Source organism: Petaurus breviceps, unplaced genomic scaffold, assembly GCF_028583685.1.
Source record: "Petaurus breviceps papuanus isolate PSGF00001 unplaced genomic scaffold, PetGlider_PUasm1.0 90919, whole genome shotgun sequence".
NCBI classification, from domain to species: Eukaryota; Metazoa; Chordata; class Mammalia; order Diprotodontia; family Petauridae; genus Petaurus; species Petaurus breviceps.
In genome coordinates this window covers 26,308,889-26,321,277 of record NW_027187378.1, presented here as the reverse complement: position 1 = coordinate 26,321,277, position 12,389 = coordinate 26,308,889, and the positions used below count along the sequence as shown (strand labels likewise).

At 41.4% G+C, this 12,389-nt stretch overlaps 1 protein-coding gene across 7 annotated transcripts in view; it reads right to left on the bottom strand.

Annotated features, from left to right (window-relative positions):
* EXTL3 (exostosin like glycosyltransferase 3) overlaps positions 1–12,389 on the bottom strand; it is a 92,035-nt gene that overhangs the window by 34,581 nt on the left and 45,065 nt on the right. For 4 of the 7 annotated variants that reach the window (XM_069075639.1, XM_069075636.1, XM_069075638.1 and 1 more), the window contains one exon: positions 4,201–6,820. In XM_069075639.1, coding sequence (XP_068931740.1) covers positions 4,201–6,348 — 2,148 coding nt within the window. In that variant the 5' untranslated portion in view covers positions 6,349–6,820. Of the gene's footprint in view, positions 1–4,200; positions 6,821–8,932; positions 9,079–12,389 lie in introns of all 7 variants that reach the window. The other 3 variants (XM_069075641.1, XM_069075642.1, XM_069075640.1) reach the window with 1 other exon arrangement.

Here is a 12,389-nt window from a genome sequence, read left to right as displayed (position 1 = left end):
AGGGCAGCAGGAAGGATAAACATGGCACCAGGCCTAACCAGCTAAATGAAGTCATGTGAATCCTGTGACCTAGTCAGCACAGGTCTAAAATGAAGGGTGGACTGTTGTCAATATATGCTTGAACACTTTAGGCCAACTGTATATTAAATACTAAGAATGAATTTTAATCTGGTTCTTATTTGCAGGCTTATGAAGGAAGGAAAGAACACTAAAAGGGAAAGAAATTAAGAACAGCTCATATTTATACAGTGCTTCAAGTTTTACAATAATATTCCTCAAAACAATCCTATCAGGTAGAGGCATAATATTTCTTGTCTTTAGAGCGAAAGAAAACGAGCATCCAGGACATTAAATGACTTTCCCAAGATGACATAGATAGCAAATACTAAATTCACAACATAAACCCAGGCTCTCTGAGTCTGCCAATCCAGTTCATTCTATTTCACCACAGCAGGATTTGGTGTCAAGGTACCTCTGTGAGGTCACATCAATATCAGCCTTCCCTGAAGTCTATGTCTTGAATTGGCTATGTTAAGTTTCTTCACATTAGCAATGGTACAAAAATTCAGTAAAGGCAAGTTTAAATTAGAAATGGCCAAAAATGACACTGTCATTAAGAAACCTTAGGTATCCTTGGATATCTGGTAACGAAAATCGTTGATATATTTGGTGAAGAGTGTCAACAGGTCAGAAGTTTTCGTCTCTTTCTTTAAATTCTGGTTCCATGTTAAGTATAACTGTGTAGCAACGTCTGCAGCTTGAAAATAGTTGCATTATTTCTCTTTTTTTTAAGAGTTGGGGGGAAAAAAATCACACATTAATCTGAACTGAATAAGCTTTTCAGAATGGCCACCTCTCTGGCAAGAGCCAGCATTCCTCTGAAGCATTGTGCTTATTGGAATGGGTTCAACAGGGATCAAAGTGTACCACTTACTTCCCAACAGAGTTAAAGGAAAGGATTAGTTCTGATGAGTTATTTGGTGGCTTCTATTCATTGTTGACCTTCATTCATCAGCTCTTCCAACCCTAGGGACTCATAGCAAAATTAAAGAACCAAGGAAAACTGTACACTGCTTAGTTGCTCTCCCATTTGTGAAACATTTACTCTTCAGAGACAAAACCCTGCCTAAGTTTCAATCACACTCATGAAATCGAAAAAGCGAGCTGTTTGTAAAAATCCCCTGATGCATCTGATAAATTATAGAGCCAAAGATATCTCAAAGAGCACAGTGGACTCTAGAACAGGTTAGGGAGCTAAACAATAAAAGAGAGGAAGAAGCTAGATGCAACAGTGACAAGACTAAGAGGAATGAGGACAGATAGAGGAAAGTGGGAGATCACAACAGTTAGGAAGAACTGGCTGTGAGAGTTAGGGAAACTGGGTAGAGAATGAAAGGACACTTGTAATTTTAAGTGAGCTATTAAAGCTGTCCCTGGCAGACGAACACTTTGGAGCAATTTCTCTGACTGAGACTGCTGCTTCCCTGATCTTTCATCACCTTCCCCACTACTCCCTCCTCTACCACTTAGTAAACATGGTATTATTATTTTTCTTTACACCATGCTTGTCTCTTTTCATTTCAGAAAAGTGTGATGAAATGGAACAGTGGACTCAGTATAAGAAGACTCAAGTTCAAGCTCTATCACCTTCCAGCTGTAGCTGGTAACAACCTGTACAAGAAAGTTAATCACTGTGAGTCTCAGTTTCCTTATCTCCAAAACGGAAATCATAACATCTGCACTACTTACCTCATAGAGTTACCTTGTAAGAGTCAAATGAAATAATGTGTGTAAAGCATTTTGTAACCATAAAACACTAAGCTCCTGTTTTCACCTCCTCCGGATACAGACACATATATAATTTTACGTCCAATTGATTTTAGTACTGTAATCTACTGTTCTTCTCAAAAAGAAAATTAAGAGGAATAATCCATATGGCCTGGGAGAATAAGAGCACTCTCATCTCCCAAAATAATCCCACTTAAACATTCCCATTCCAATCACATTTTCTCAAAATCTACCCATCTTGAATTTACTTCTCTAGGAATATAATCTTCAGTTTAGGAGGACATGTTATTTCCCTACCTTGTCTTCTTTAAAAGGTAAGTTAGAAGAAACAAGACCTTTTGGGCTGGATTTTCTATATAATACCTAACACATACTAGGTACTCAATAAATTTAACTAGGTACTTACTATAGTACCTATGTAGTATAGTAGCTGTACTTACTGCTAACAGGATTGTAAGACAAAGAAAACCTATTGTTTTCTAACAGTGGTGAGTGACAAGTATTTGACAGCCAATGGTAGAAATATTCAGCCACGCCAATTATGCCAGACTCTGTTGAAGAACGAGTTCTATAACCTGATCCTCTCCTCCTGGCTGCTTGTCTATATTAGCAGAAGCTACAAAGACAGCTTGGTGTAGTAAAAAGAGGGCTGGACACTGGTCAGAAGACTTGGGTTCAAATCCCAATTCCAACACTAAGGATCTGTAATTGTTGCTGTTCAGTCATTTCAGTCATGTCAGACTATTCATGATTCCATTTGAGGTTTTCTTGGCAGAGATACTGGAGCAGTCTGCATTTCCTTTTCCAGCTCATTTCCTCCAGATGAGGAAACTGAGGCAAACAGGGTGATGTGACTTGCCTAGGGTTATATAGCTAGTGAGTGTCTGAGGCTGGATTTAAACTCAGGAAGATGAGTCTTCCTGACTCCAGGCCTAGAGTGTGCACTATGGTGCCACCTAGCTGCCCCTATATAAAGCCCTAGGGAAAACGACTCCACTGCTGAGTCTATTTTCTTCATCTAAAAAACAAAAATGGGGCAGCCAGGTAGCACAGCGAGTAAGAGCACAGGCTCCAGAGACAGGATGACCTGGGATCAAATCCGGGCTCAACCACCCACAAACACCTGGCTGTGTAACCTTGAGCAAGTTACTTAACCCCAATTGCTTAGGGGCGGCCAGGTGGCTCAGTGAGTAAAGGCACCGGCTCCAGTGTTGGGATGACCTGGGGATCAAATCCAGGCTCAGATACACTCAGCACCACACCCAGAAATAACTGGCCCTGTAACCTTGAGCAAGTTACTTAACCCTGATTGCTCCAAAATAAATAAATAAATAAATGAAAATTAAAAAATAAAAATAACAATATTAGTTATACTTCCTGCCAAACAAATTAGATGGGAGAGCACTTTGTAAACCTTAAAGCACTATCTATAATAAACACGTATGCATGAATATATCCATATATGCACACATGATGTACATATATAAATATATATGGTTTTTGTTGTTATTACAATGTCTAATATTATTTTAGGTGGCTAGGATAACATTAATATGAACAGAAGAGGTTGTTCAAATAAGCATTGTTAGATCAAGTTCTCAGTCCCTCTTGGGTGCTGGTTCTACTGGACTACAGGGAAAATTTCTTCTAGTTTGAGGACATATAATAATAGAACTGGAAGAGACTTTGCATGTCATCTGGTTCTATTTGCAAATCAGAAAACTAAGGCCCAGACAATGTATATACTAAGTAGCAGAGGCAGAAGCCAAACCCAGGCCCTCTAACTCCAATCCACTGTACCTTATACCTTATATTCAGGGGGCCAGATACAGAAGACCCTCCCTCTTATATACCTGTGGCCAAACTAAAGAAGCAAGGTCTACAGGTAGGAGAAACAGAACCCATGTTTGTGTATCTTCCTGGAAGGCAGAACTCCACACATCCTAAATGACACCAGCTTGTACTATATTGATGAAGTTTTTCTATTTTTAGGGACTCTGGAGAACAATCAAAACTGTTATAAGTCTTTGCTGTAACAATCTACAGAGTCCTACCAGTCTTGTCCTGGACAAGCCCTTAAAAATCAAAACTCAGAATCTTCAAACCCAAAATTCCGAATTCTCCTTTTTCATGAAAAAGCTATGCCTTCAAACAGAATTTCTACAAATGGTCTAGGTAAAAAATTCATTAATGGATGAATACAGGAAAATGGAAGATTTGTCAATATCAGATCTACAGATCTTGGAAAAAACTGGAAGAGTATGAAATAAGCAGGGTGAGACACATGAAAAATAAGTAGAAGTGAAAACTATAAGATATCAAGGAGGGAAGTAACATGAACAAGGGAAACTGAGGAATGGGGATAGGACAGTTCTCAAAGGTCCAAAGAAATCTGATAAGAGTGTCCATTACCATAATGGGGACGCCAATATCGGGCCACAGGAGGTCCTCTGATGGAAGCTTTGGGGAGTTCCACACCACCACCACCTTATTCAGGTAAGGGAGGCCATTCAATCTCTCTAAGGAGTTCATGAGCACCTCCTCCCGTTCATAAGTCAACATCACCACTGTGAACTGCTCTCTTGGAACATTGCCTCCAAGTGCTGCCTGAAACTCCTTGCCAGAACCTCCTGCTCCTCCACCAATGGGCCTGAATCCAGTGCCAGAGCCAAGAAATTTGGCCTCTGAAGGCAGAACAGGGTCAAAAGGTGTATGTGGGAAAAGGTGGAAAGGTCCTGGGGCTGAGTTCCAGTTGCGATAAAGATCAGTGGCAGTCAAGGTAAAGTTGCGGAGGTATTTAGGAGAGGCATAGGGTGGTTCTGTTTCCACTGGCCCCAGGTCCAAATCCCCATTATCTGCCATGTTGGGGTCAGTACCTGCTGCTTTGCCTGAGCGATGGGGAATCTCAATGGCCGCCTCTTCCCGGATAGGAGCAGCTGGGATTTGGATGCGAGTCCTAACCACAGCCAGAACTGTGTTGAAGATACTGTCAGCTGTAGAGAAGTAGGTTTCCCAAAGGAAGCGGCCTTGGCGCCTCATGGCCAGCAGATCGCTGTCTGAGAGGCTCCGCAGCAGGAAGTGGACCTCTGTGACCCGTGGCTTGGGCACCACCAGGGCCGCCTCATTCCACCGTAGCACATCCTGATAGGGAAGCTGCACTTGCTCCCCCAACACCACTGGAATCGCTCCAACTTCTAGTGCCTCAAAGAGCCTTGTGGCACATCCAGCAGAGATCACCAAGTGGGGATCACCTGGTGTGATAATCAGAGCAAAGGTGGAAAGTTTTAGTAATTCTAAGCGGTCCTCCCTCTCCCCGCACAGGGCCCACTCAGTGGGTAGGCTAGGTTTAGGCTGGTTCTTACAGGTAAACTCTGCCAGCACCTGATCCAGTTTGCTGTCCTGCACTGCTTTCAGGGTGGCAATGATTCGGTCATCATAGTCAGCGGGAGGGTCACCTTCCATCTCCTCTTCAAAGGATCGGGCCTCCTGGAGGCTGGACCGCAGTGACTCAATTTTCTCCCCTTGGAAGCTGAAGAGATACTTCCTCTTGACTGGCACCTGTGGAGGGATCTCTAGGAAGTTAGGCTCTGACATGGCATGGACTAGTGGTGATATGACTATATCAAAGCCAGGGCGGTACTGAGTAGCATAAAAGGTGGACTGGGCCACCATCGCACGACCTGTACTGACATTATACAGTAAATTTTGTGTATTCGACTTCCATGACAGGTTGATGAGGAGGTGGTTGTGTCCATCTGTCCGCCAATGGGGCAGAGAGTGCAACTGCTGTTCCAGGTCAGCAGGCCGTAGACCCAATGGCTCCTGCATTTCTCCCACCAGAATCACATAAAGGCAGGCAATGTCAGCATTCTCTGTGACATAGATATTGGTTCGTGCTGTGGCCTGAAAAGCCTGCTTGACCAGCGGGTCCAGATAGTTGCCAAAGGCTAACTGATCACTATCATGGACATAGACTGGGAAGCCAGAAGTGAGTGGACAGCGAGAGTAGTCAAAGCAATTGTGCAGCCTGCAACTACGGAGAAGTTTAGGGGGAGGCAAGCCAACATCATCTTTTTCTGGTAACAGTCGGATAGGCAGGGAAAGTTTGGGCTGATTCTGGGCCATCAGCTCTTTGTAGGAATGTTCCGTCTGGCTGATGACATTCTTGAGCTGGAGCAGGTCTTGTTTGGCATTCTCAATACTCTTTTTGCAGGCTTCAATCTTCAGGTTGAGCTTGGCAATTTCACTGTTGAGCTCCTGCCGTTTGGCTTCAAGCTGCAGGAGTTCTTCGCTGACTGACTCGCGGATGCGGCAAAGGTCTAGCACATGCTTCACCTCACACAACTCATTGCCAGCTCGTGGCCCAAAGATGCGCTTGCCTGCTTCGTCTGCCTCATCCAAGGTGGTGAGATAGTAGTGGGCGATGAGGGGGAAGAAAACCAAAATGATGAAGAGCGTAAAGCTGAGCCAAGTAAGCCGGATGCGATTGGACCATCGCAGCATCCAGGTTTGGCCTCCATTCCCCACTCCCCCATTCCGCAACATGGTATAGCCTGTCATAAGTCTCTGCGTGACACTTGCCCCCTCTGATCACGTTGGGTCAGTAGCCATAACCACATAGGTTTCCACTAAACAATTCAACCTTTTCCTCACTCCTCTCCCTAAAAGTTAGTGCACTGTCTCTACAAGGCACCAAATAAAATGGAAATTTCATTTTCCTCAGCTGTAATGAAAATGGTCTCTGACCCTCCTCCTGCAGGCTTTAAGCTGTGGCTGTGGATCAAGGAACATGCCCTCAATCTCTGTCAAACAGGCAGAGATGTGATGTTGCTGCTGTGGGGAAAGAGGGGTCCCTGTTGATGACACCCAGGGAAAGCGCCCTGGAATCAGGTGGCCTTGCTCAGCTTCCATAGCTCCTGCGTCCTGATGCTGCCAACTGAAGAATATGCATAGTTAGCATCCACAGCTGGATGGACCAGGAACAAAGCCCTGCCACTGCCTTGTCACTGGGGCCGTTAGTAGGTGGTCAGGCCTGAAAGGGAGAAGAAGAATCATGGTCAGCCTTGCAGAAATGACATCAAAATTACATTTTCTAGGCCTGTCTTGCACATTTCCAAAAGGAATATAACAGGAAATCGGAGCACAGCTTGGAAGTACTACAAGTCCAATGTTTTGTGTTGTTGTTTAAATTTACAACAGGGAACTACAATAATGAAAGCTCCTTCTCCCCTGAAAAAAAATTTAAAAACAACTCTTCAATTTCCTCTATGTTTTTCTTTTATCTAAAATAATAAAAACTCCACCCTTAATCTTAATTGATTCTAGAGCATTTACAAAAGTACAAGAAAGAGCAATCATTTTCTTTTAAAATGCAAAGAAGCTTCACACACTCTGTTACCCCAGACCTGGATTTGGTTTCTTGGCAAACATAATGTCCTTTTTCTATAACCAAAGTGTCTTCAAATCTTCCCTTTCCAGAGAACAGTGGGAAAAGCACAGCATTTGGGAGAAAAGGACATGGGATCAATTCCAACTCTGTTACTTATTACCATATGAGCTTAGACAAAAATCCCTCAACTTCTCTGGGCCACAGTTTGCCCATCTGTAAAAAGAAGGGGTTGGAATATATCATCTCTAATGTCCCTTCCAGTCATAAATGGAATGATCCAAAAAACAATGTCCTGAGAAGACCATTTAGGACCATGATAACTATTTATCAAGTTCAGAGTTTATCAGACCTATTCACATAGTAGTAGGTATAGAACCCTAACTTGTAAGAGGGAGGCTTGGTTCTGGATAGCCTTGGCAAAGACAGACTAAGGAGCCTATTCTGGCCCTTGGCATCTTAATTCAGAGGCTTGATTACAAACACAAAGGAAACAGCATCAGAACTAACTCAGTCTCCTCTGAGAATCCTGACTGAGAATAACTTGGTGCCAAATTAGATCTTCTGGGGGTACAAATTATGTATGCCCCAGGGATGGGCTATAACCGAGCTGGTCTTTGGGAGTAATACCTTGCTTTCACTAATTCAATTTCCTCTGCCCACCCTTCCCACCTCAGATCCTTCATTTATCACCTTAGCATTTGAGGAATCCATTTAAACTCATACTTGTTTGATATATTGACTTGTAAAGTGTTTCAAGTGACTTCTTTACTCTTAATATTGATGATGATGATGATGATAATGATGATAGAGGTGAGGAAACTAAGGTGGAGAAGTTGCATAATTTTTCCAAAATCACATAGCTAGCAAATGGCAAAGCTGAAACTCGAATCCATAAGTTTTTTTTTGTTTCTGTTTTTTTAATTTTTAATTTATTTTGCTTTTTATGGAGGGGAGAGGGCACGGCAATTGGGGTTAAGTGACTTGCCCAAGGTCACACAGCTAGTGTTAAGTGTCTGAGGCTGGATTTTAACTCAAGTCCTCCTGACTCCAGGGCCAGTGCTCTATTCACTGTGCCACCTAGCTGCCCCTCGAATCCATAAGTTTTGACCACAAATCCAATGTTACTTACATGGCTGACATACAAAGTCTCTAGGGAAAAAAGACAATACTTTCCATTTCTTTTGCATTCTTCAGAAATAGCTAAATGTAACAGACACTCACTAGCTTCCCTGATATTACCTCTATGTTAGCCTACAGCATGTAGTGTCTGTTAAAATACAGTCACACCTAGCAGGCAGAATAGTAGACAAACTCATAGCCACCTTCAGGTTTGGCCTTTGTTGGCAGAAGAACTTCAGAATTGAAAGAAATTTTACCTTAGATGTCAACAAGTTTAACCCCTCCCCTTTTATAAATAAGGAAAACAAAGTTAATGGTTTGTCTAATTTCACCTAAGACACAGCAAGTGGCTCAGTAGGGAGAGCACTGGGAGACGGGACTCAGGAAGACCCGAGTTCAAATCTGGCCTCAGACACTAGCTGTGTGAGTCTCCTGGGCAAGTCACTTAACTTCTGTTTGCCTTAATCCCCTGGAGAAGGAAATGGCAAACCACTATGGTATCTTTGCCAAGAAAACCCCATGGATGATCCACAGAGTCATGAAGAGTTGGACATTACTGAATGAGTGAACAGCAACAATTTCAGTTAACTAGCATGAAGCAGAGCTGGGACAAGAATCTGGAAAAATTCAAGTCACCTGACAGTCAAACCAGTGCGTTTCCAGTGGATCATACTACTTCAGTGACTGGCCAAAAGAACTTGGATATGTCATATTCTTTCTCAGTCTTCTTTGTGTCAGTTTTCACCACTGCCAAATAGGGTTAATGCACCTAAAGAAACTCTCTGTTGTAATGAGGATAAAATAAGGCAACAAAATGTGAAAGTGCTTGCAAGTTGAAAAATGTCACCTGAACTCCATTCTCACAATGCCAAATGCAGCAAAACATCTCCACTCTGATTTCCTATCACCTCAAACCCAATATGACCCAAACTTAGCACATCTTCTGTCTCTCCCAACTTGATTTATTCATTCAAATATTTACTGATAAACAATCATATGCTTGTAACTGTGTAGGATAAAAACATGTTGAGGGTATACTCCTTGCCCCGAAAGAGCTAGAATCTAGTAGGGATGATGAAATATGCATATAAATCACTATCATAGCAAGATAAGAGGAAATAGGAAATCACTGTTTCAAGCAAGGGGGTGATATGGTCAAAACAGGGGCTTAGGAAAACTGAACATCCCTATTCCTTTCAGTCATAACATCCTTCTTGGAGTCACCCAGGCAAAAACTTCGTCTCCTTCTCCCCTATTATCCAAGTCACTTGCCCAACTGTATTGATCTTCCTTCAATCTTTCTTTTATCTATCTCTTTTACTCTCAGTGACATTACATTTATCACAAAGGTAACGTGCTCATTCCTAGTCATCCACCTCTTTTCGTCATACCGTTTCCATTCACAGCAGCCCTGTGCCTGGTTTCTCTAAACACTGTCTTTGCTTGAGCTCATTCATCCTGGATAACAGTTTTCTATTTGAAAATTTTCAATGGCTGAGATTACAGTTATCCCTTCCACATCACAACTTTCCTCATCATGATTTCGATTATGTTGTAGGTCAGCATTAAGAAATTAAATGGGAATTTGGGGGGAGTTTTGTGGAAGCCACAAACAATACACAAAGGCTGATGACATAGAAAAAGTTTAGAAACTCAGAAATGCATAAAATACAAGTAAAATATTATATAATATCAACCCAAATTTTACAATAAGGTACTGTAAAGACCCCATAAAAGAAAAAGAAAAAAATCAGACTTCTTTTCTAGTATGAAGGGAGGGTCAAAAAACTTTTCATGGATTTTCCAGATAACAGGGATACCATAGCCCTAAATCTCACAATGTGGAAGGGATAAGTGTATTTCCTATAAGATTGAATGTAAACTTTTATGCCTCTCTTGCGACATTATGACTCTCTTGTTGATCTAACTTTATCTTCCAAATTCTCTTAAAACACTTGCCTCCTTAACTTCCCTAATTCTAGTCAGTAGATGGGTGTGAGGCTCTGGTGTGACCTAGGAGCGGCCATGAATCTAAACTGAAAAAAGGTACTGTCCTAAAGAATAAGGAATGGAAACTTTTTCTACTACTACATAAGCTTTAACAATTTCTAAGGCAAAACTACATATACATATACATACACACGTATATACACATATATGTATGTATGTATATATGTATAACTGTAACAATGTAAATATAAAGAACTACAAAAACAAAAAAAATGTTGCAATTACAAAAAACAAGCATAACTCCAAAGAACAGATATGAAAAAATATCCTGATCCCACTCCTTTACAGAAGCCAGAAGTCTACAGTTGTGGAACACTGCAAATATTTTCAGATGTTTTCAATGTATTGATCAGTTTATGCTGATTTCTTTTTCCTCTTCTTCCTCTTTTCTCCCCTTTACAAATTATTTGTTATATGAGATGGCTCTGTGGGAGGAGTGAGGGGAAAGGATACTGGGAGAAATTCTGAAGAGAGGAGAAAAAAATTTAAAGAAAAAAATCTCTGATATTTGTTTAAAAGAGTCAGAAGACAAGATAACTGAAGAATATGCTAAACAATGGAATGGAACAGGATCATTTGTGCATGTAGAGGGTTTGACCTTGACAAGGAATCCTTGAAGTTGCAATGGGAAGCAAGGACTATTCCAGCTCCCTAACAATAAAGACTGAGTCAATGGGTGGGGCCAAGGTGGAGGAATAAAGGACTCAACTAAATTCTCCCAAATTCCCCTCCAACTTTAAAATAACACCTCAGAAGAATGATGGAGTGGTAGAGCCAACAAAAGGCCAAGGTGAAACAGTTTTCCACTGTGAGAAAATGAGAAGGTTGGCAGGAAAGATTTGTCTCACTGGGGTAAGAGTAGAGTTCAGTCCAGTGGAGGCCATGACCCAGCAAGCCAATAGCAGGCCTTGGGGGCAAATGAATCAGCAACAGTTACTTCCCGAGATCTCAGCCCACAGATGGTAAGGGGGTCAGACAACTGGCCTGAAGGAGAGTAAAGTGGACCCTGTGGCTAGCCCTGGTGGTAGGGCTCTGTTACATCACCCAGGCAAGGAGGATCACAAGTACTCTAGAGCATGTGACTGCTGGGAAGCATAATGCTTGTGGTCACCCACAGACCAGAGCACAACAGGCCAGGAGAGCAGTGACCACACCACCTTGGAAGCCATGAAGACTTAAAGACCCCCAGAACTAGCTCTGAAAACAGCCACATGAAAAACCTGAAGCTTGGGACAATGCTCCCTCCCACTGGGAGTAGAGCCCAGCTTTAACATAAAGTTAAAAGTCAAGAAATAGACTGGAAAAATGAACAAACAACAACAAAAACAAATCCTGACCATAGAAAGTTACTACAGAGACAGGGAAGATCAAAATGAACTCAGAAGAAAACAACAAAGTCAAAACAGCTATATACAAAGCCTCAAAGACAAATGTGAGTTGGCTTCAGACTACCCCCCCCCAAAAAAAAGAAATTCCTGAAAGAGTGCAAAAAGGATTTTAAAAATCAAATAAGAGAGATAGAGGAAAAATTGGAAAAAAAATACAGTTTTATTGCATCATTACATGATGCAATAAAATCATGAAAAAAGAGCCAACAGACAGGTAAAAGAGGAACAAAAAATACTGAAGAAAACAACACCTTAAAAAATAGAATAGGCGAAATGATTTAAAAAAGGCATAAAAATCCACTGAAGAAAAAACTCCCTAAAAAAAAAAAAGTTTCCCAAAAGAAGAAAGAGGTACAAAAGCTTACTGAAGAAAATAATTCCTTAAAATTAGGACTGCACAAGCAGAAACTAATGACTTCATAACACATCAAGAAACAATTAAAAAAAAATCAAAAGAGTAGAAAAAACAGAAGAACACATGAAATATCTCAACAGAACAACAACTGACCTGGAAAATAGATCCAAGAGACATAATATAAGAATAACTGTACTACCTAAATGCCACAATAATAATAATAAAAGCCTAGACCCCAGCTTTCAAGAATTATCAAGGAAAACTGCCCTGATAACCTAGAACCAAAGGATCAACTAGAAATGGAAGGAATCCAACAATCACCTCCTTGAAAGACTTCCTT